Genomic DNA, 23,218 nt, shown 5'->3' on the forward strand with positions numbered 1-23,218 from the left:
GTCATTAATGGTTGAGTTCTCAGCGCCGGAAGCCGTGTCTTATCAGCAGCGCATGTGATGGTGTCAGTAGCCAGGAGCGAGGCCGCGCTATTGTACCGCTGCCTGGGGCCGAGTGACGGATGACAGCGCCTTCTCTCTGGAGGAAATGGGGAGGCCGCAGCTCGAGCATGGGACCCTCGCCTTAACCTGTTTGCCTTTTTTTTTTTCCCTCCTTGTGTTTATTGGGTTTGGGAGACACCCGAATGCTCCGTTCTTGTTGCTCTTTTCCTGGCAGACGGACGCTGCCCAGTTTTTGCGATGCGGGAGGGTTCATGCCAAACTTGGAGCGCATGAGAGGAGGAAGTGACCAGTCTGGATCCCCTGGCCTTTGCCCTCCCCGGGGTCCCATAAATTAGCTGGCTGTAATTCTCTCCCAGACGGCCTTGCCCTAGCAGGTGTGTGTTTGTATATATGAGTGTTAACAGGGAGATTTAAGGGCTGTGCTGTGTGGGATCTACAGTGTTGGGAATGTCGTTTCGGAGGAAACGTGCAACCTAAATATGTTTATCCTCCGGTCGCCACGCAGGCCAAGTAGATAAAGACGTGACGGAGGATGTTTAGACCTTTTTTTTATTCTCCCGAAGCGACGACCATACTTGGACACTGCTGAAATAACATTGGCGAAATCAAAAGGTTGAATTAAGTTCATCGTGATCATTTGTGTAATGGCTCTCGAGGGGGAAAAGGCAACGTTGCAATAAAATATCTTGACTGCAACATGTAAACACGTTTGTGGGAAATGTTGCGCTCGCCATCCAGGAATGAATGTTTGTTTTGCTGTATAAGTAACATTTATTACTTTTCGTAACATAAATGTTAGGTCACTTGATTCTTCTTGAATAAAGTCTCCAAAATATTTTCGAGGGTAAAAATTAATGACAGGAGTCTTCCACTTCCCGTCTTTGTTTCTCAATGCATCGGTCAGTTCGAGGCGTGTTCTGCCGTCCTTCTATTTGAGGTACCTCCCATTTCAAAATGTCTTTCAAGTAAATGGACACATCAGTTGTGAAGTTTATTTGATGGCAAGAGTGATGGGTTTATTATTTTTGACTTTTTACTAACGTCAGTTTAAAATTCATGGTAAATATAAGAGAGCATGATTGATGATGAACAAGAACGGCGGCTTTGTAGCTATTAGCTTTATTAATGCTACAATGGCTAGCGTTGATATTTACTGACCCCAAACCACTGAAGCCACACAGTGTCAACACAAAATCACGGTCATGGGTTTAGCCACGTTCCGCTGAGCTCTTGTTACGGATGCTTCTGATATTGTGCTCAGTCCTATTTTGGCAAAACTAGCGTGAGTTAAGACAGACTTGTGCCTCTATCTTATCTATTTTCTCCCACTGACTGTCAATTACAGATCTCCTTGTAATTGGGTGAGTGTAATTGAATTAATTCATGATGATGCTATATGAAATTAAGTCATAAGCTCAAATTGCTGGGAAAAGCTGCTTTAAATATATTACGTTTGACTTTTGCCTCCAAATTCCTGCTGAATTCTGTTGAAAGCACGTGGCGAAATCAAATGGAGCCTACAAACGCGTGCATGCACATACTTGTGAAGGCCCACACCAAAACACACGTGTCAGGCGGCGTATAGTCAGTCATTAGACTACACATGGAGGCCCCGTCCCCCCGCCGTGTTGTGACTGTGTCTCGTTCCTTGTTAGAGAATTGATGACGCTGTCTTCAGAAAACAAACAAGGCGGGCGGCTAAAAAGGTGGTCACTCACCACAGCTCCCTGACCCGGAAAGACACAGGGAGGCCATCGCAACATGTGAGCCGGGCTGTGGCGTCCCTTTCGGAATGCAAGCGCGCACACACACTCGTGTTTGTGTTCCATTGATATGGCCGCTGGAATGTGTCTGTCTTGTGCCTCAATGTGCGCCTTTGTGTGTTGTGAGTGTCAGCGTAGCACAGCAGCAAGGATAACTTGCATGCAAACAAAACACAGATAAAGCACCTGGCACCACCCCTTGTTTTTCCGACATGCCTTCTGTAGCTGATTCCAAAATTCCACATGTCAATTATCTGGTAGTGAAATGGAGAGACGTTCTCTGTCTATATTTGGGGGGTTTCTCTCATTGATCTGGATGTGACGCTCCCGATTGTGGGCATCGTTTCGCCAGGGGCCTCTTCTGTCTTCGTCTTCTGTTCTGACTCACACGTCACATCATTGGGCCCCCCGGGGCCCCTCGCCGGTACATTCACATCACACACACCCCGCCCTGCTCTGGGCCCCCAAGCCTTGTTCCAGAAGCTCAAATCCCATAATTGCAGGGCTGACAGCGAAAGCAAACGTAGACGTCCTCACCTGGTCGGAAAGAATGAAAACATCAAGACTGTCAAAATGTAGTGGGGAGATGAGTGAGGAGGATGAGATTATTGGGCAAAGTGTGCAATATCTCAAAAGAAGATTTATTTTATTGGTATTTTGGTTATTAAAAACATTATTATTCCTGCAATAGCATCACTCCCAAAAAATGCAACTGGAAAATATTTACTGCACCTTACCTTTCCCCCACATTTTGTTTTGTTACAGTTTTACTTTCAAATGGAATAATTACATTTAATGACCCATAATGACCTCATGAAAGAAGCCCAACCTAATGGAGCTTGAGAAGAATGGGCAAACTGCCCAAAGATAGGTGTGCCAGAATTATAACCTAACATTTAAAAAGGCTTGAGGATGGATTTGCTGCAAAAGTGGTATTGACAAAGTGGTGAGCAATCCTAGTGAGTACTTTTTTATTATTATTTGTGGGGAAGAGCAAGATATACACATACTCCCACTGGATAGGCAGAATGATTGCATGACTGAAGCATATGCATAGTATGCGTGATCACTCTAAACATGGTGCAGATTGTGGACAGAGTTTGAGTATGGCTTGTCTGTTTACCAAGCAACCAGAGACACTGAAGGATTGACACTCGCCGACAGTGCGACTGCGCTCGAGCGTAGCAAGTGGTATATCCTGATTTTCGTGCCGACGCAAGCCCGGATGCGCTTGTTTGGAAATTTGGTTCATCTCTCCGCGTCATGCTGGGCATTCCGACGACCTGCGGGTATTTCTTTTGACATGCATTGAGCGCACTTGACAATTTAAAAGTTGAGTAATTGCACAAAGTAGACCAAATCTCACACCAGCTGGAACCCTGTCAAACATTTGGCGCTGGGAGTATTCAGGTGAATTTGATCGAGGTACAGACAAATTGAATCTGAGCTTGCATTGTTTTTATTATCATCTTGTGCTGTACATATTTGTAAATAAGGGAAGTACAGTGGAAGCTATGTGTGAGTTGCGGGGCAGGGGCATCGCTTATCACAAAACTCAGATAACCCACTGATTATTATGGGGAGGGCATTTTCAGTATTAGCGGGAATTTAAAAAAAATCTGGTTATTTTTTTTTACCATGAGAATGATGAGAAGCAATAACTTTCAGTAATATTTTCTGATCAACATACTCATGGGAAATTTGTGCAGTATCATCATTATTATTGTTAATGCTGTCAAAACAATAACATGATTTTGATGTGGACAACCCAGGGACATCATCTTCACTCGACAGAGTGTCTGGCCTCCCGTGTGGAAGGACTGAAGCACCTTCCAACAAGCTGCTGGCTGGGGTGAGCAGCCATTTATTTATGAACCACTTCAAGTGGTGCAGACAGCACAGTGGAGCCAGCATGTTTATAGCAGAGCTCAGCGCAGACCCTCAGGACACAACAGATGAGGATCCATGCGCCGTCTAATTTACACTACCATCACATGCTCTTAACTCAAACGACACTTTGATTGTGCGTCTTTTGACGTGTGCGCTCACGGTAACAATGTTGCGTACACCTGCTCAATCTCATGAGATCAAATACAAGAGCACGTACCGTTATTTTTTTCATGCAAGCTGTAATTCTTGTCACTGAATATAGTTTTTCAGAAAGTTTTCGCATTTAGGAAAGTCAGTTTGTCTTTTCCCTATGATGTATTTTTTCGAGGAGGTTTCATCTTGATACAGTCACCTAATCTCAGTTTGCTGAAATTAATAATTCCTCATGTTTGCCCATTAAAAGTACAGAAGACGAACTTTAGAAAATTATTAATTTGTTCTGTCTGCAGCACAGCAAACTTAAACCACAGATGCACAGAAGAGATAGAACCTTTTTTCACTCAATCTAGCCATTATTTTTGTAGTGGCACAAATTGGGACTTTTTTACCAAATCAAGTGTGAGTGAGTTATTAAACTATTAAACTTATACTGCTTCTAAAAGAGTACCTGTATTATAATAAAATCTCAGTGAAAGTATGAGTAAACTTGGACTCCCCTTGAATAAATCACCCATTCAAACACGCATTAGAAATACTTTAAGAAGGAGCTCTAGCGTCATCTTGTGGCCATAAACGTTACCCGCATCTAAATTCCAACTAGCGCTTTTATAGTTGATTGACTTAACTGCTTGTCAGTCGAGCAACAGAGGCGCCCATTGGTCAGAATCATCGCCGCTTGGTCCCTTCTCTCGACTTTGGACTTTAACCTGACTTGTATGACCGACTGTGATTGGTTTGGAGCCTACAGCGACATTCCCATTGGTGCACCCGTCACACTCCCGTTCTCTTTATATCCAAGTGCAAAGTGCCTCCTTCCTGTCGCTTGTCGCATTCTTGTGTAGCTGTCAGATTGTTTTTAAGGTGAAAACATACAATGTCTGTGTTTGGCGAAGTTCCCCAAGCGGCACCCGTTGCCGTATTTAAACTAACACAGGACTTCAATAATGACCAATTTCCACACAAAGTCAACCTCGGTGTTGGGGGTAAGTTGGAGCACAACATTGATTTAATTTATGAACCCGTTATTTGCAGTTCATTTTGCAATTCCGCCTCTCTCTTCCTCCAAATGCACCTGAGATTGCTGTTCATTATAAAATGCATTTTGTGTTCATTTGTGAGTCATGAACAGTAACAGTCGATAATCTAATAACAGCTCTTATCAGTGATGCAAACCTGCACAATGACCTCTAACTCTACAGTTCAACTACGGTACTACCCTCTTGTTTGTGAAACAACCACACATTTCAGTCCCGTGCAACATTTTTCATTTGTAATCAGATTACCAGTAGTAATCCTGGCCTCTTGCTTTGCAAAAAAATCGTATGAGAAATGCTGCAGGCGTGTGCGTGCGTGCGTGGTCACTGGCACTGCTTCTTCTTCTCCCTGAGTCCATTAAGTGCAGGAGGATGAGGCGTTGTAATCCCTTCACCTTTAACAAGACGCACCATGACAGATGGCGAATGTAGGCCAAAACGTCATTTTCACATTAAATCAATTGGACGCGGTATGATGCAAGCCACGCAATAGGTTGTTTGTAGCAGTGGAAGCACAATCAAGTTGTTTAAGCCAGGACTTTAGCTCTGAATTTGATTTTTTTTTTTTTGTTTTTGTCGACTTGTAATACAGCCTACCGAACAGACGATGGCAAGCCATGGGTTTTACCGGTGGTGAAAAAAGTGGAAAAGATCATTGCCAATGATGACAAGCTCAACCATGAGTACCTATCCATCCTGGGTTTGCCGGAATTTAGATCCTCAGCATCCAAAATCGCACTGGGAGACAGCAGCCCTGCTATCCTGGAGAACAGGGTGTGTTACACTTTAATCATGCACTCGACCACTGGATTTGTTCTTCCCGTTTAGCTTTGTTTAGATATTTTGTTTGTCCCATTCAGGTGGGGGCGGTTCAGTGTCTTGGTGGCACTGGTGCGATAAAAATGGGAGCAGAGTTCCTCAGACGTTTCTACAACGGAAACAACAACACAAAGACACCAGTCTACGTGTCTGCACCAACCTGGGGTACCCAGTAGATACCTTTTTTTTGTTTGACTCTCTAAAAATAAAAATACAACAATTTAGCTTGACTTGTCCAAAGCACAAACCCAAAGAAGAGACTTACTATCTCCTCATTTGCTTTAGAGAATCACAATGGCGTGTTCGCCAATGCCGGCTTCGAGGATGTCCGTCCCTACAAGTATTGGGATGCACAGAAGAGAGGACTTGATCTCTCTGGTTTCCTTGCCGACTTGGAGGTAAACAGCACGACGTGACCTCTGGAATTACGCCTTCAAAGTTGAACTTTGTATTTCCTTTCCTCAGAGCTGCCCAGAGCGTTCCATCTTTATTTTGCATGCTTGTGCCCACAATCCAACTGGCATAGATCCTACACAGGAGCAGTGGAAGCAGATTGCTGAAGTTATGATGGTACTAGCAATGTTGTGGCATTAGTTGTCCTCACAAGATCAAGAGTGTGCATGTGTAATGAGATTTTTCTTTCTGCTCTTTGCCAGAGAAGAAAGTTGTTTGCGTTCTTTGACTCAGCTTATCAAGGATTCGCTTCAGGCAGCCTAGATAAAGACGCATGGGCTGTCCGGTTTTTTGTCTCTATGGGCTTTGAAATATTCTGCGCCCAATCTTTCTCCAAGAACTTTGGCCTCTATAGTAAGTCACGCATGCAAGTAAATACAGTCGATACAAATTGGCAGATAAATCCTAAGGCATATTTAATCCCAAAGAGGAATTATCTTTTGTTCCCATCAGACGAGCGTGTCGGCAACTTGACCGTGGTGGCTCGTGATGCTGATAACCTGAAGAGAGTTCTGTCCCAAATGGAGAAAATTGTGCGGACCACTTGGTCCAACCCACCAAGTAATGGGGCTCGCATCGTGGCTGTCACTCTCAACTCGCCCGAGCTCTTTGTCGAATGGTCAGCGGTCCAAGCTCAAAATATAGTGTGAGGGATATGAAAGTGCTGTGTTCTCAAATGCAACATTTTATTTGTGTGACTCCAGGAAAGAAAATGTGAAGACCATGGCTGACAGGGTTTTGTTGATGAGGGCCCAGCTGAAAGCCAAGCTCCAAGCTCTGGGGACGCCAGGAACCTGGGACCACATCACAGATCAAATTGGCATGTTCAGCTTCACCGGACTCAACCGTGAGTACAAACACGTGCACGTGCACCGCTTCAGTTTGAATGAACTCGGCTATGCTAAGAATTCAAACATGTGTTCCTGCTGTTACACATCTGGAGTAATGCAGCCGCGTTTCCGCCATGCTTATTCCTCACAGCCAGACAAGTGGAATACATGGTGAAGGAGAAACACATCTACATGATGTCCAGCGGACGCATCACCATGTGCGGGTTGACCAGTAAGAACATCAACTACGTGGCTGAGTCCATCCACGAGGCCGTCACTAAGGTCCAGTAGAAGAGGTCCTCAATCACTGACATTGTTTCACAGGACACGCAAGTACTGTACATTATCGAAATGCCAACCTGCAGCCAGAGGAGAGGGCATTTGGTCCAACCTACAAGACAATTCTAAAATAATTAAAAAAAATCATAAGAGGAACTGTTTTTGAAAAATTAAATAACCACTAATTGGAAAAAAGTTTTCCTCACCCCTGCTTTTATAACGTTGAACTTTTCAGTAATCTTCCCCTTGAGAGGTAATTCAGTGTTCAGAGTGGGCATTTAAAAGTTTTGTCATTTCTAATTTAGTTTTTAATTTGATCCTATTACTACTGGGACATAGCCAGGAAGAGATCCTGCACACTTTGATTCTTGGTAATGTAAATTTAGCTCTTGGAACACTTTACAATAATCCAGCAATGGCTAAAATGAAGGTGCATCACTGACATTTAACCTGCTTAGATGTCAATTTCATTCTAAGTGGGAATTTTTTAATTAAAAAATAAAATAGATTAATGCTCGTTTCTTAAGACCTGAAACTTTCCATTTAATTGTATAAAGATGCTAAGGAAATGCCAAATTTGGTATTAAATTGAGCTAGAAATGGGGAAATTTCCTCCTTATGATAATGAAGTCTTACAGAATGTGGTAGTTGAGTCGCAAACAGATTTGTTAAAACCACAGATTTTATTCACTGTATTTTTGTGTCTTTTACAGGACAATTAAAAATGTCCAGCTATTTCAAACTTGTATTATTGGAGCTTTTAACATAGACATAAGACACTAAAGCTTTATTGTGTTTAGTCTTAATGTGCTCATAAATTCAAGCTATAAATGTTCTTGAGAAAAACACAATAAATGCATTTAGATCACATTTGTCCGTTTTGTCATTTGTGCTGGAATCAATGTGCATCTTAAGACAGAGAAATACATTAATGGTATATCAAAATGAGACAAAAGAGGGTCCAGTTTATTATTTATAATATATTTTGTTGAAATCTACTAGACATTTGTTCAGTTTCTCATATTTCAGTACTGCGCTTAGTCATTCAAATAATAAAATGTGACAAGAAAATAAATACACCAGCAGATCAGTAGTGACGTTGAATAAAAAAAAAAATACACAAAAGAAATTCATAATAAATTATATATATATTTTTTAAATATATTTGAGGTTTGTTTCATTTTTTTATTATCTTTGGTTAAATTCCATTATATAATACAAATGGCAAAATGTGAGGAGGTGTCAGTCGGGCATATCGAAATATCGAGTTGGTCCAGTTCTGACGAGTGCTAAGCAGCGCGTTACCCTCTGTACTTTCTCCCCTTTGCAGGCCGACTGTGTGTTCAAAAGAGGCTTGACGTCAGCATGTGCGTCATATTGCTTTTCCCTCATATTGATCCAACATTCAAGTTTCTCTCTTCTAGATCCACTCAACAAAGTAAGCTGAATTGTTTACTCCCATTGTTGATGATCCAAAATTGCTTTTGATGTCCTTGCGTAAGTATCCAAAGGCCTTTTTGTTTGCACCCACAAGTTTCCATGTCATTGCAACTTAAAGATGCCCTTTAAAGGAAATGTGAGGATCATACACATAAGTAACAGTAGCGTAATATTTAAATGAGTTTCTTTTTTTTGGGGGGGGCAGTAAAGTGCATTAAAGCTACTCATGCACTGCCCCTGCCTCAGCATGCATAATATGGACAGGAGGGCTCTCTAAAAGGGGATAATCTTACTTTACTTTTTAAATAAACAAACATGCAAATAACATTTTATAAGTAACTGCCCTAAGACATCCTCAAACACATATGTAGCTTATTCATAGTTGTAGGCAGCTTCCGTGTGGTGTTAAAAGACGTGGGGTGACAAAATATTGCACTACTTCTTGTCGTCATGTATTTTGATGTATTAGTGCCAAATATTGATGTTTTTATCGAAACAGATGCCATTATGAACTAATGTCCCGAATCAACAATTGGATTTAGGCACCTCATGCTTATAAAAATCAATGTATTTTGGGATGGATGACATGCTAGATGCTCATTTGGAAAATATTGTTTTTTATGGGCATTGTCAATATGTAAAATGTAATGCTGTAGAACCTCCAAAGTTAAAAGCAATTAAATGCTCAACTTTGTTGTTAATATCGTCAACCGTGAGCACATTAAGAGACTTTTATTTGTTATTCAGTCCTCTGTAAATGAATTAGACTTTTCTTGGTTCTGCATGACTTTACAGGCACTTTTTTCTTAAAATTTGTGTCAAATTCTGAATTGTACCACATCAGTGGCCTTTGAGTTTAGAGGTTTCACCGTGTTTCAAGTAGCACAGAATTGTCTCTTATTGCACTATTATTAATATGGCATCACATTAGTATCACTTCATGTGATAGTTCCTAAAGCTACACAAGGACATGCAATGTTAGAATTAGCAATTGAAATTGTATCTGATGCTAAAGGAACACCACCCACTATACATATTGCTATTGTTTACATCCTATTTGGTTATCTCATATAAAAACAAACAGGTACGAAAGTATCTCCTTTTGAAAATTGTGCAAGCCCCTCTGAAGTCTGCGGGAGTTACAACTAGCTGTCGTTCAAGTTCAGAAGAATATGGCTCTTATTTTTTATTTTTTTTTCCAATCTGCTGTAAAAATTGTGCTCTTGGTCTGTACAGTAGTGGTATTTCTTCTTTGTGCGTCGCCAGTAGATGGCGCCATTATGGCACAATTCCAGTTGGCTCAGTACAAAACGGCTGTTCCTCTTTGCTGATGGTAAACATGTTCTCATGACAATTTAGTAGGAAATCATACAAAAAAGTCAAGAAAAATATAAAATGTGTATTATCCGGATTTTTTTTTTTTTAACAAAATGCTTTCATATTTTATCCAACCCAGGATGCGCATCGTCTTTCAACTAAAGCCAGGCTCTCCCTCACCTCCAGCAGAATGGATGGGTGATCTTCAAAGTTGGTGCCTATATATTTAATTATTTATTTGTTTATTTTGCTACATTCATTTTATATCATTTTCTACTGAAATGCATCGATTTTGAGTGCATTATCCTCCTAAATAGTCACAAGAACATGTATCATTGACACTATGGCTTAAATTACTGACTGTATACCTCTTTCATACCAAGATGGTGCCAGTGCTTAGGGGTAATTTTTCCACTTGGTAGCTGAGCAACCGTTTGGTATGTCGGACGTTGATTCACCAGGGATACCCAGCAACAAAAAATAAAACAACTAACTGTAGAAACATTTCAGAATCAAGGTGAAACAGTAGTCTTGATTCAACCTTTGCATATCACTATATAAATAGTCATTGGAATTGTCCAAACAGGCTTCTATTTTAATACACGGGCGAGCAAAGGTCCCTAGTGGCCATATTAAATCAGCAAATTCTGGCACTAACACATGGACCCAACCAGCACTGGCACCAGCTCACTTTGAAAGGCGTATCAGAGGCTTTAGTTCCCACCACATAAGGCTGATTAATCCAATGTATTGCTGTTGGGAATTTTCAATTCAACCCCCCCCCCATCATTCCCTTTTTGTCTCAATCACAGAAGGAGTTTGTGAAGGGAGGCAGATTTGGGACAGAGTACCCGTGGAGACCTGAGCGCATCGGTAACTATAGAACAATGATGATATTAGCTCCTGGAGGGAGGTGCCCAGGCATCCAGGGAGTTTACGTGATAGGGCCAGCTGGATAAGGAAGGTAAAAATAAATAAGAGGTGCGCTAGCTTGTCACTGGAGGCTGCTCCAGACCTTCCTCCAAGCTCTTTTCTCCATCCCGAGACTTTTTCCTCCTCTTGTTACCTGGTAACAAGGATAACATGTTGACATTTAGAGGCAAACAAAAGGTTCCCATCGTCATTAGTCATTGTTCCTTTCAGGTCATTTTCAATTACGGTAACTATGATATGAACCAAAACAAAATGCAGTGGAACATATGTGGTCAAATGCATTTGGGGTTCCACACTCACCATTTTAAGTGGGTGTGATGCAATCAGACCTTCCGAGTCTCATTGTCTCATACAACACACAAACATCCCTTGATCCAAATGAAATAATAAATAAATGAGTCATGTCATTCTGGCGCCAACAGGGAGCTTAGCATCTGTAAGTAACCATTGCAGTAACCCCTCATCTGTTGCTAAGCTACGCCATGCACAGTTGCCAAGTCTGACACAACCAGTTAGAGGAGACACGCATTCCTTGATGTGCTCATAGCAGATGTTTCACTCACTCAATTTACGCAGCAGCTTCTTCCCGACGTTCTCGTCAGAGCTGGACAGAGAGCGAGAGCTGATATAAGGAGAGGTGGATGGCTGAGAGTCTATAGGCACGTCTGAAAGAAAACACAAAAAGTAAAGTTGGTTGAAGATTTATAGTAATTTAAGTTTTTGTATACCTACTTTACACAAAATATGGTATCAAACAACTGAAATAATGTGGTTGCAGAAGTCTGCACACCCTCCAATCACTGAGGCCCAATTTTATATACACATTTTGTCAAACAGCAATCATATTATTTAACAGGGCTGACCGTTTTCTCTATAATTCTCTGGTCGATCTTCTTGGATGAAGGGAATCTCATCCATCCGGAGGAACACGCTGTCATTGGGACTCCGCTGGCCATCCGATTTGCTGCCTGTGTGAATAGAAGCAGTAGAACCAAGACAATTGATCAGCTTTTTCAGGTAAACAATTATATTCCAAGATTGGTGGTTTAATCAGGAGAGGTTTTAGTTGGTGCAATGTGATTTAAAGTCTTATGACTATGACGCAGTGTCATTAGTCTCTGTTATTGACAAGCAGTTGAGCCATCTGTTGGTTTTTCTTATTGACATGAAGACGAGTGACATCTATCACACAGCAGACTACAGATGGCTTGTGGGAAATCCTTTAAGCCCTGAAAAAAAATAATAAAAAAGAGCAGATTGCGCATGCCATGTTTGTTGCTTTTTGGGAGATGAAGCATAATGGGACTTTGACTTCATCACATGCTTTATCTGTAAATTCCTTATGGTGCAGTATTGTGAAAGATAATTAAACGGGGATTTGAGATGCCCTTCTAAATATATTCATGCGCTAGCCACAACAACAGTGTATAAGATCCAATATAAACTATATCAACAAATCTGTTCTTACATAAGATAGTAAAGCTATGTTTTGTTTTATTTATTTATTATGTTTTGAAATTTATTTAGCAATATGTTAGAAGTTTTCAGTGGTGCAGAACTGTACGACCTCTAATGATTTCCCTGCCTTCTGTATATCTATAGGGAAGGAAATTACAGCATGTTGTGATTTTATTTTATTTCAATGAATTGTACTGCCCACGTTCAATTGACAAAATTGTCATACACAGTTACAATATCAAAATCTATAGACTCCCCAACTTACGAACTATTCGATTCCTCTGATTGAGCCTGGAGGTGTTGCGAAGGCCCACATGGGGATGCAGCTGAGCTAGCCGCGCTAATCCTAGGCGGGTGTGGGCGCTGGTGAGGGGGAGAGCGATGCTGTGGGAGCGGGCCTCCACGATGGGCAGCCTCCCTTTAGCATCTGCATCTACCGGGTCTGGCGTCTGCGGGGAGCTGTCCATCCGTGTGGCCGTCAGGGCGTTCTGGTAGTGTGTCCTGAGTATCTGAAGGAAAGGTCACGGTTTGGGGAAAGATTCAGCTGTCACGTCCTTAATTAGTATTACCGTATTTTCCGGACTATAAGTCGCTCCGGAGTATAAGTCGCACCAGCCATAAAATGCCCCAAAAAGTGAAAAAAAACATATATAAGTCGCTCCGGAGTATAAGTCGCATTTTGGGGGCAATTTATTCGACAAAATCCCACACCAAAAACAGTCATGAACGAGCAACAACAGGCTAAACGATAGCAACAACAGGCTAAACGATAGGTATGCTAACGTGACAAACACAAACAAAGAGCTGAGAACGGGCCTGATGTAACATATAGAGTGATTAAGGACAACTATTACATGAATAACATGTTTATAAAACCATTGGTGTCACTCCAATTCATTAAATCCATCAATCATTCGATACGATAGCAACAGGCTAAACGATAGGTATGCTAACGTGACAAACACAAATGAGGAGCTGAGAACGGGCCTGACGTAACATATAGAGTGATTTAGGACAACCATTACACAAATAACATGTTTATAAAACCATCGGTGTCCCTCCAATTCATTAAATCCATCGATCGTTCTTTGTCAACAATGGCTGCTCGCGGCTGAGGGCGCTTGCACTTCAAAATATTCCACAGGCTCATATAACGATAGATAAACTATATTTCAAATAACTATAATATAAGCAATAATATTATCAAACCATCCGTGCACTTTAAATCCATTAAATCCATCGATCAAATTCCTCGTCCTTTGTCAACATCGCCGCGCGTGCGCCCTGACGTCAGCCTCGTCTTTATTCCACAGATCTACTATATAACTATATTGTAGCGTTAACAAAGTACAAGGATAGACGTGGGTTTGGTAAACGGCTCTTTATTCCACAAAACAAACTTCCAAGCGTGTGGCGGCGTGGACTTCCAGAGACGATAGCTCCATGGCAGAGGACCGGGCGTGCGTAATGGCCATGTCCGAGCCCCATGCACCGTTCGCGGACAGCCACTCGACCGAGCGCCGGCCCCCGACTCAGTAGAGTAGGACCGGGCGTGCGTAAAAGCCATAATAGTTTTTCAAACCTTCTATGTCACTCCAAATCCTTAATTCCTTTAAACTCTTTGTCCTCCGTGTCACTTAGAAATGATCATGATAATTAGAATGATAATGACGCCGGTCGTCCTTACGTGGGTCGCGCCGCGCGGTGCCCATGACGTCACTTGAAATAATAATCCATTGGTACATCACGGTTCTCCAAACTTTCTTTCTGCTGCTCGATTACTGTTTTCAGCTGCATATTTTACAACTTGAAGTTTGTAACTTGCAAAATATGACTTTCTTTTTGGTGCCATTTTTCTTAAGCCCACCCAGTTGATGAGTCACGGCCAACGGTGAAATTTAAAGCGCCCTCATCCAGTTTCGTCTGAAAATATATATTTTTTCAGATGTAGTTTTTTGTTTTGTTTATTTGGTTGTTTTATCAAAGACAAACTCTGCTTTATTGTCGATTTTTTTTTTCATATACCAAGACACACAAAGAAATTGAAATTACGTTCCCACTATCCCTCGGTGAGATAGTACACATATCCATACAAGCAACACAAAAAAACCCAAGAAGGCATAAACAATGAATAAATAAGAGTGTTGAATAAATGATAAATAAACATATAATAATAAATAATAATAATAAATATAAGAGGAGCAAACAGACAGTGGACTTGGATATGGTGCTTTAAAGTGTTAATTGCTTTATTTGATGTTTTCTCTATTTTTTATGTTTTGAATATGTTCAAGATAAAGATATAAAAGCATGCTAAGTGATCAACTATACTAAAAATAACATGGGAAGTGGTCAACTATACTTTTAAGTGATGTCTTAATGATCAAGTAAAAATTTGTGAAAAAAAAACATATATAAGTCGCTCCTGAGTATAAGTCGCCCCCCCACCCAAAGTATGAAAAAAACCGCGACTTATAGTCCGGAAATTACGGTAGTTTGTGTTAGTCACCTTGATTATTTGTAGGTCTGTGAGCTGTCGGACTGAGTAGTCCGGTAAGTAGAGCCCTCCCGATGAGAGCTGACCGACACTGCCGCCGCTCAGCAGCGAGTCTGATTGGTTCAGACCACTGCTGCGAGAGTTGTATCGCTGTCCTGCAGGGAAAATTGGGGAAAAAACACTGTTGGGAGATGCAGAGTAGCATAAAAATAATTTTAAATACTCATTGAAGAAAATAAAAATACACTGATTGATTGCAAAAGATGGAGCAACACATGGAGACCCACAATACAACCATATTCAGAGGCATATATTATTTATCCTCTACAAAACATGACCAATTTCAAAGCATTTTACTGAGTTACTCAAGTTTTGGAAACTGTTATTCCTGTATTAATTTTTTTGGTCATACTTGTAATTTAAGGCATCCTCACATTCCGCTACTAAAGCCCTTTCTGTGCTGCTTGACTTTTTTTCCACAGTAGAAGATCTAAAGAGCAGGACATGGGAAAAAGTATGGACTTTAGCAATGTCCTAATCTTGGGATTAAGAGATTTTGGAGTCGCTTTAAGCCTACCAGTGAAAGGCCAAATATGTGCGCACACACTTGAAGAGCAAAAGTGCACATTATAGAAATTGGGAACCTTTTTTTGCTCGCGAGGCAGTTTTAGCTCACATAATCCGTGTCAGGTTGTGTTCTTCCGCTGGGAAATTCTCTCTCAATCTCATCTTTTTAATTACTTTCTTCCCACAGCTACTGCTCGGCTGTACACTTGGAGGGATTTTAATGTCTAATTAGTTCCTTCAATTATTATTACTCCTTGTTGCCGTCGTCAACACTACCATTAGTTCCTATTGAGACCCCCCCAGTTGACTATATTGACTGGTTATCATGGATGTACTTACCGATCGGCAGGGGTGGGATGAGTGCTGGCATGCCGTAGTAGGAAAAAGCTCCGTTCTCAAAGCGGAGGGCCTCCTTTCCAATCTCTACCTCCACCCGTCCCTGCAATGTCAGCACTTCTTTTCACCCATCATGTCACCACCACATCAACCCACAATTCAATTGAGTTGCCCACACAAAAAATACTTAATCAGTGTTGTATATGCAATATTGAGCACAATTTTTTCTTTTTATTATTCCAAACTGCCAAATTACGTTTGTTTATTGAATTTAGTTGAATTTTGTACCGCCCCAAAAACTCATTTCGTGTGAGCAGCAGAAAACATACAGTACACTATTTACAAGTAAGACTTTTTAAGGTTGAACCGGTCATACATTTTTTATCCTCTGTGAGGAGCTCAGACATCTTTGTTTATCTAGCTGTCTGTTTTTACTGCCACCAGGTGGCCAAGGTGGGCAGCTGCACAAAAGCCAATCAATTGATGCAAAATGTGACAAAATTCTATTTTTGTTGTTGATGTATAATTAAATATAATAAAATAGAGTAGATTTTTTTCTCATTAAAAAAAAAAATCAAATTTTTTGTTGTTTTCATTTTTGTTTGTGTGATTTTTGTAATGTCAAAATGTGAGTTGCAACATTTAAATATGTGTATTAAAGGGTGGTGGTGTTACTCATTCAAAACTGACTGTTGCAATAAAGCTAATCGAGACTTGAGATTAAATGATGTTCTACTAAACTCTGCATCTTTACCTGCAGGATGAGGACAAAGTAGTCGACGGGTTTGTTCCTCTGGAAGAGGTAGTGCTGCGCAGCGTGTTTGTTCTTGGGATTGAACTTGAGTTCTTGCACCACACTGGGATGCTTGATGAGACGGAGCAGGATCTTCTCTGACAGGTGACACGGCCTGAACGGCTCCACCTCTGACAGTCAGCGACACATACACACACACAGCAAAATGGGAGGGGGAGAGAAGAACACCAATGTTGTCATATTCTCTATCCTATCTCAAAGCAAATAGTAGGATCTGGTGTTCTCTCCAAAAAAGTACCAACAGGTATGTTTTGGCCAAATTCAGAATGACACCCTTGATGACTTTTAACTTTCCACAGGTCCCCATTGGATCTCATGACCTACCTGTAGCCAAGAAGCGATGTGTTGCCAGCAACAACTGAGGGGAGATCTTCACATTCAGTTCATTTTCTGCTACTTTGAAGATGGAAAAGTCCTGCTGTTTCCTCTCATGGTGCGATACTCGCCTTTTGGTGCGATTATCAGCTGCGAAAGACACATATGACGAAGCCAGGTATTTAAACACGTTTACTTTTTGACTCACGCTAAATTAGTCATGGGTATCTTTACAGCCACGGATTGCATTGGATTATCCGCACGCATATCTGATTGATAAAAGACTAATCCTCTGCAGATGTGAAGGTATTTAATAAATTACATCCCCTCAGATGAATCATAACTGCTATAGAGACAGCTGGTGCCATACAGACATAAGCTTCTCTTTACTGTATGCACTATAATTACTAAATGTGCACCCACACACTACATGCAATTAAACTGATTATTTTCCTCTAAATCATGACACATATATAGAAAAAAAGCACATGGGCGATTACTATTTCTATTCCAGGCAATTAAAGGATTATGGTGATTTCACTTATTTCATTATGTATTAATCCTGAGCTGTGAACAACAGGGGATAGATCAAGGGAATAATAATAAGAGTGATTATGTTATAAATTATTCATAGTAATGCAAACATCTGTGAACAGTAGTCTTCAGGAAATATCGTTACACTCTCCTATTTAATGACATAGCAAACTGAGAAGCGATTACTACATTTTACTGAGTCACATCGTTGTGAAATTCCTCTTTTGTGTCTGAACGGGGTCATGAAAATAATTATGTTTGTAAGTCAAGGCACCACTGCGGCACTGAAGAGTCACGTGCGGCTTCACCATATCTAAATATAAAGAAATGATTAGGGGGGTGTGACGTTGCAGGTTCCAATTTCTACACAGCTGTAAGAGCATGCTGGTGTTTGTCATGTAAACATACTATAAAGATCTGTTTCGTCCACAATTTCAGACTTGATGATTTCTTCGATGACGTCCTCCAGGGTGACGATGCCCATCACCTCATAGAAGGGGTCACCCTCGCCTTCGTTGTTGACGCGCTGCACCACAGCCAGGTGGGATTTGCCTGTGTTGATCACAAAAGATGAAAAGATGATGCTGTATGGGTACATTTGTACATTTTAATAATTTTGAATTTACATTTCATTATTTTGCGATCGGAAATATTTGTATTTTATTGTGAAAGTAAATGGGATAAAGTCCAATCTCTGTCCAAATAATATTGGGGTACCACAGGGATTAGTTTTATGTCCACTACAGTTTCAAAGTACATAAATGAATTAGTGGTATAGAAAATGGATAGATAGATTAAATTATAATTGCTTAGCCCCACCAACCTGTCATTGTCATAACATTTTTTAAAGTAACAGCTTTACATTCTTAACTGCCATACAATTGCTGGTGTAAGAATTAAACACTCTCACAGATACGCTGGAAAAAAGTATTGAGACACCACTGGGGTCTTACTGCTGTGTAATTTTTGCCTTAAACGTTCCAAAATACAATCTCCTGGTTCGACTTTAGAGGTTCCAATTATATACATAATCATTCTCATAAGACAAAGTTGTCATGCAACACTGAGAAAAAGCCTCCTTGAAAATGAGCATTAATGCAGCTGCAGGAACCGTATCACATATGCGAGCTTCAACATGATATTCCTTCAACTCTTTCATGCCTTTTGAGACTCAGACAAGACGTCATTGGGTATTTGAGGGTTTAGCCTAGAGATGCTTTGGCACTACGGGAAGATTTGGCTGCTACCCTTACGTAAAGCATTATTATGCAATCGGTCCGACGACGGCTGCATCTGCCAACTCTGTTTTTAAACACTGCCCAAAAACACTATGACAGCATGAAATCAACTTAGTCAAACATTATAAGCATCAAGTGTGCACAATATTCAAAACATGCTGCACAAAAATTTGATTTTTGGAGGGGCTGTTGTATGCTGTCCAAATAGGTTATCTAAGCATTTGCCAGTAGAGACACTAGACACATATCTAGCCTCTACTGAGCCAGTTCAAACGAGATTTAGAGCGATCACTAGTGAGGGATCAAACCTTTTAATCCCCTGTGAACTATACATGACCCACATTTGGATGGTCTACCCATGCAATTCTCAAGAACAATCAAATCTAAAAAAAAATTATGGACAAAAAACCCAAGTATTTAACCTGTTTAAGAAATTCTGATAACATGGAATAAAACATAAACCATAAACTACTTAAAGTCGACGTGAATTTGGCTGAGTTGATGACGTCAACCTGTCTAACTAGCTCAGGTGAGTCAGACGCGGATGTGCCCTCATAGCTGCTGATGTGCCCGGGCACTGCATTACATCACTCGTAGGTTACATAATACCCTTGCAGAACACACACGTGCACACACAAAGGCAGTCACACACATGCCCCAAGTAAAACCGAGTCTGATGCGCATTCTCTTTTGCAAATCGTTCTGCTCCACCAGTTTGCAGTGCTCCCCTTCCCATGATGCGTTGTTGTGTGCACATCACATTACGTTCACTGTCCTCTGTAATGTATTCGCTGCATTACATTTATACAGATATTGCATTTTGGGTGACATCCATTTACTTAGTGGCCACTGCATTAGGTATACTCTAATGGCAATGCATGTCAAAAATCTGGCAATTAAATTATTGTTCAACTCAAAACTTTACATCACACTTGGGATTCCATATGATTTTTTAAAATTATATGTTGGGTATATTTTGGTTATTAAATTAAGCCTGTAATGCTTCCTCTTTAAATTTAATAATAAATGTCGAGAACGTCATAGACATAATAAACAACTGCATATCGTCAAATTAAATATTCATAAAACTCATCCATGCATTTTCTGTAGTTTCTGAATGGGTTTTTTTTTCGAATGTAGGAGGGAGTCGTAGAACCCGGAAAAGAAACCCCACAGACGCACAAAAATATGAAGCAGATGTGATAACCAATAATCTAACTAAGCCTTACATTTCTCTCATGATATTGATAATTTATCATGAGCATTCTGAAAAGTCACATTTCTCTTACGTTATACTTTTTCAAGTTTAGTCTATCTCTGTTTTAAAAAAATTAATACCAACTAACTCAAAAAAATATTTGCTCTCCAAGTACATTACGAGCAACGTTAGAATACAGTAGCATAGTAGGCCTAAGAGTTATTTAAAAAGAGACAGATGTTTTAGTCCTGAAAAGGATATTATATCAATAAAATCTGCAATATTGTGTACGATTTCAATAGTGACACTGGAAAAGCTATCTCCACCTGTCATTCAAAAGTGAGTCCAAAAGGCACATTTATTGTAACAGCCCTCAAGATCTCATCGCATTGTGCAGAGGCACCTAATGAATAGCCCATCGAGTGCATGCGCAAGCAGTTGTCACTCGTGACATTTCCCGCTCACATCCGCACTGAGACTGACCCCAGTAATCCCAGTGTGACATTCCCACAGCGGGGCTGCCTGAGCAGTGGGAGCCTTTAATTCATCAAAGTATGAAGGAAGCCGCCAGACAGGAAAGGTAAAAGGTTGGAGTTGAATTTTTCATGATTGCCCTGTCGGTTTGAATGGCAACCTCCCGCGGAGCGGAAGATGAGTGAAAAAAAAACAGAGTCAACAGACCCAGAAGCTATCTGTCATAATCCTGAGCGGGATGAAGCAATGGACTTCCTGACCTGTAAATGCAATGTCATTTATGATCCTCCCCTCCAAAGTCAATATGTCTCCCTTCACATAATAATCAAAGTTGAAACTTTCACTGGCACGCTACTTATGTGTCAATAAAAACACGTTGTCAGCATTTTTTTTTTTCCGTTCAACAGCTTCGCTAACTTTTACCTTTAATTTTACTTTTTAGTGTTTGTTTTGGTCACGCAAAAACATTTTGCACTATTTACAACATTTTTCCCATGACATTTTTTGGGGTGGAGATCAACACCTGTGAATTCGCAGTTCCAATTTTTGTACTTCCTCCCACCCTCCTGTTTTTCTTGTATCCTCCTAATTCATTAGCACGATACAGCATTTTAGCCACTCTATTTTAGAAGTCTTTCCATGATGCACCTAATGTCTTACATTGATGAATCCCTACAGAGAGACCCTACTCCGTCCCGCTTGTCAGCTCTGCAACCTCTGCTTGAACCCCCTCGGTTGGACACTGTTTCACATTTCACATCTGGTCTTCTCCATAGGGATGAAAGGCTCTTCATGGCCACGGCCTACTGTGAGCTTAACATGGCACTTCTCTTCTTGGTTTTTGGTGTGGTTTTAACTACACGCACACACTTCAAAGGCCCCTCACACCATAGGTGGTGAGAGGTCGAGAATGGGAAGCAGAGCATATGGTGCCTTAAAAGCCAGCAGCACCGCCTTCCCAATAGTCTGGCGCCCTGGCATTGATCCAAGAGGAGCAGGATTCACTTCAGTGTTCAATTACCTCGTTTGAATTCCTCCAGCATCACGTCCAACTTGGTGTCGTTGAACACGCAGTGCATGGGGTGCTTGTAGAACTCGGTGACGGTCTTGAGTGGGGTGCAGTCGTCGGGGTCTACGAAAGCCAGGTCCTTGACGAACAGGATGTCTACGATGTTGGACCGCTCGTTCTCGTACACCGGGATCCTGGTGAAGCCACTCTGCATCACGTCGGACATGGTGCTGAAGTCCAGCACGGCGTCCGAGGACAGCATATAGCAGTCGGACAGAGGAGTGAGAACATCCTCCACTGTCTTGGTCCGCAGCTCCAGAGCTCCTTGGATGATGTTGAGTTCCTCCTTGACCAGGTCGTGGTACGGGTCGGTGACACGCAGCATGGCCACGAGCTTCTCCCGCGTGTAGAAGCTCGAGATCTCCTGGTGGAGCAGGGAGTCCAGAATCTTGGAGACCGGGTAGGCGATGGGCAGGAAGAGGAGCATGAGGAGCCGTGTGGCGCACAGGGTCTTGGACGCAATGGCGAGGCTGTGCCGGGACGCCACCGAATGAGGCAGAATCTCCCCAATGAAGAAAATCCCCAAAGTGCAGGATGCGGTGGAAAGCGCAGTCATTCCCAAAATCTGACACATCCACACCACGAAGCAAGTGTTGGTGAGGACATTACCCAACACTACAGTGCACAGGATATAATTGCCGTGTTTGCGCACGGATTCGATCTTCCGTGCGTACTTCTGCTCCTTCTCGGTGCCGCTGTTCTGCAGTACCCGCAGCTCCACGGGGTCCAGCGCCAGCATGCTGATGTTGAGCCCGCTGCAAAGTGCCGAGAGCCCCAAGAGCAGCACGGACACGCCGGCTTGCAGCCACGCGTCCGCCTCGGCGGGTCTCTCTACCACCGCCAGCCAAAAGTCTCTCGTGTCAAAGTGCTCCCATTTGACGCCGTCGAATGCGCACATGGAATAGTACTTGACCGCCTCGCCTCGGCGCAGGTGCTTGGCGAGGAGCTCCACGAGCACCGAGTTGTGGCTGGAGGCGGATCTAAACGAGCCCAGTAGCTCAATGTCAGAGCTCCGGGCGCTTTCCACCTCACACGGGTTCCCCCTGGAGCGTCCCGCATCCCGCTCTGGTTCCTCAATGAAGGCGATCCACGGTGCAGCGGTAGCCGCCTCGGCCTCCCCGCTCCGGTTCACGCGGGTATGCTCTGTGTAGTAAACCCTCAAAACGAAGCGAGTCCCCTCCGTGGCTCTCAGCACTCCGTCCTGCACGGACAGCTCGCCGCTTTGGGTGTCCTCAGGACGGACACCGAGCAGAGCCGTGGCAGGAGCTGCAAACCATGAGAGGAAGAGGATAAAGAGAGGATGCAGGATGCGGCAGGGAGCAGCATCCGCAGCCATCATGCTGAACGAAGGACGCGGGGGGGAAGCTGGCAGGGTCACGTGGTTTGCAGACGGAGCCGCATATCCACGGAGCGCAGCCGAGGGTATGTCACATTATGAACATGCACCGCAGCCTTTAAATATACATGACACGCTGCGTGACGTCTCCATCGCTTTCTGCCACTTGCTAAAAATAGAATCAGGGGGGCACGCCAATGCGTGTCAAATACACGCCAACATTAATAACAGCCGGCAGCATGAACTTAAAAAAATAATAGTAATAACAATAATAATCATCATCTTCATCATAACTTTCCCAAAGGCAAAAAGGTAAAACGAGATCATCTCTATGTAGTACTTAAATTCACCACCAGATAGCAGCATTGTCAATTGTTTCAACCAATGCCGTTTCCATTTCAGCAA

At 42.0% G+C, this 23,218-nt stretch overlaps 2 protein-coding genes across 2 annotated transcripts; one reads left to right on the forward strand and one right to left on the reverse strand.

The window, feature by feature from the left end:
• The first annotated feature begins 4,675 nt into the window (after positions 1-4,675).
• got1 (glutamic-oxaloacetic transaminase 1, soluble) lies at positions 4,676-8,157 on the forward strand. The gene is made up of 9 exons (XM_088384762.1): positions 4,676-4,855; positions 5,499-5,680; positions 5,767-5,890; positions 6,011-6,123; positions 6,191-6,295; positions 6,382-6,532; positions 6,632-6,797; positions 6,883-7,025; positions 7,160-8,157. Exons 1-9 carry the CDS (start codon positions 4,747-4,749, stop codon positions 7,297-7,299), a joined length of 1,233 nt encoding a protein of 410 aa, XP_088240888.1. The 5' UTR covers positions 4,676-4,746; the 3' UTR covers positions 7,300-8,157.
• Positions 8,158-8,232: 75 nt separating this feature from the next.
• cnnm1 (cyclin and CBS domain divalent metal cation transport mediator 1) lies at positions 8,233-22,900 on the reverse strand. The gene is made up of 10 exons (XM_088384760.1): positions 21,430-22,900; positions 17,907-18,050; positions 16,974-17,114; positions 16,590-16,759; positions 15,839-15,938; positions 14,945-15,087; positions 12,701-12,944; positions 11,841-11,945; positions 11,541-11,642; positions 8,233-11,110 (listed from the first exon to the last, which is right to left on the reverse strand). Exons 1-10 carry the CDS (start codon positions 22,814-22,816, stop codon positions 11,031-11,033), a joined length of 2,616 nt encoding a protein of 871 aa, XP_088240886.1. The 5' UTR covers positions 22,817-22,900; the 3' UTR covers positions 8,233-11,030.
• Between the last annotated feature and the right edge of the window lie 318 nt (positions 22,901-23,218).

Source organism: Syngnathus floridae, chromosome 9 (genome assembly GCF_059516105.1).
Source record: "Syngnathus floridae isolate MCC-2025c chromosome 9, RoL_Sflo_1.0, whole genome shotgun sequence".
Lineage (NCBI taxonomy): Eukaryota > Metazoa > Chordata > Actinopteri > Syngnathiformes > Syngnathidae > Syngnathus > Syngnathus floridae.

Bases quoted from the DNA above. Each gene is read 5' to 3' on its own strand.
- cnnm1 (XM_088384760.1), bottom strand. From the start codon at position 22,816: ATGATGGCTGCGGATGCTGCTCCCTGCCGCATCCTGCATCCTCTCTTT. The intron at 16,760-16,973 runs GTAGGTCATGAG...GCTGACTGTCAG, and splicing joins ACATCGCTTCTTGGCTACAG to AGGTGGAGCCGTTCAGGCCG. The intron at 15,088-15,838 runs GTAAGTACATCC...TTTTCCCTGCAG, and splicing joins CATCCCACCCCTGCCGATCG to GACAGCGATACAACTCTCGC.
- got1 (XM_088384762.1), top strand. From the start codon at position 4,747: ATGTCTGTGTTTGGCGAAGTTCCCCAAGCGGCACCCGTTGCCGTATTT. The intron at 6,124-6,190 runs GTAAACAGCACG...TCCTTTCCTCAG, and splicing joins GTTTCCTTGCCGACTTGGAG to AGCTGCCCAGAGCGTTCCAT. The intron at 6,296-6,381 runs GTACTAGCAATG...GCTCTTTGCCAG, and splicing joins AGATTGCTGAAGTTATGATG to AGAAGAAAGTTGTTTGCGTT.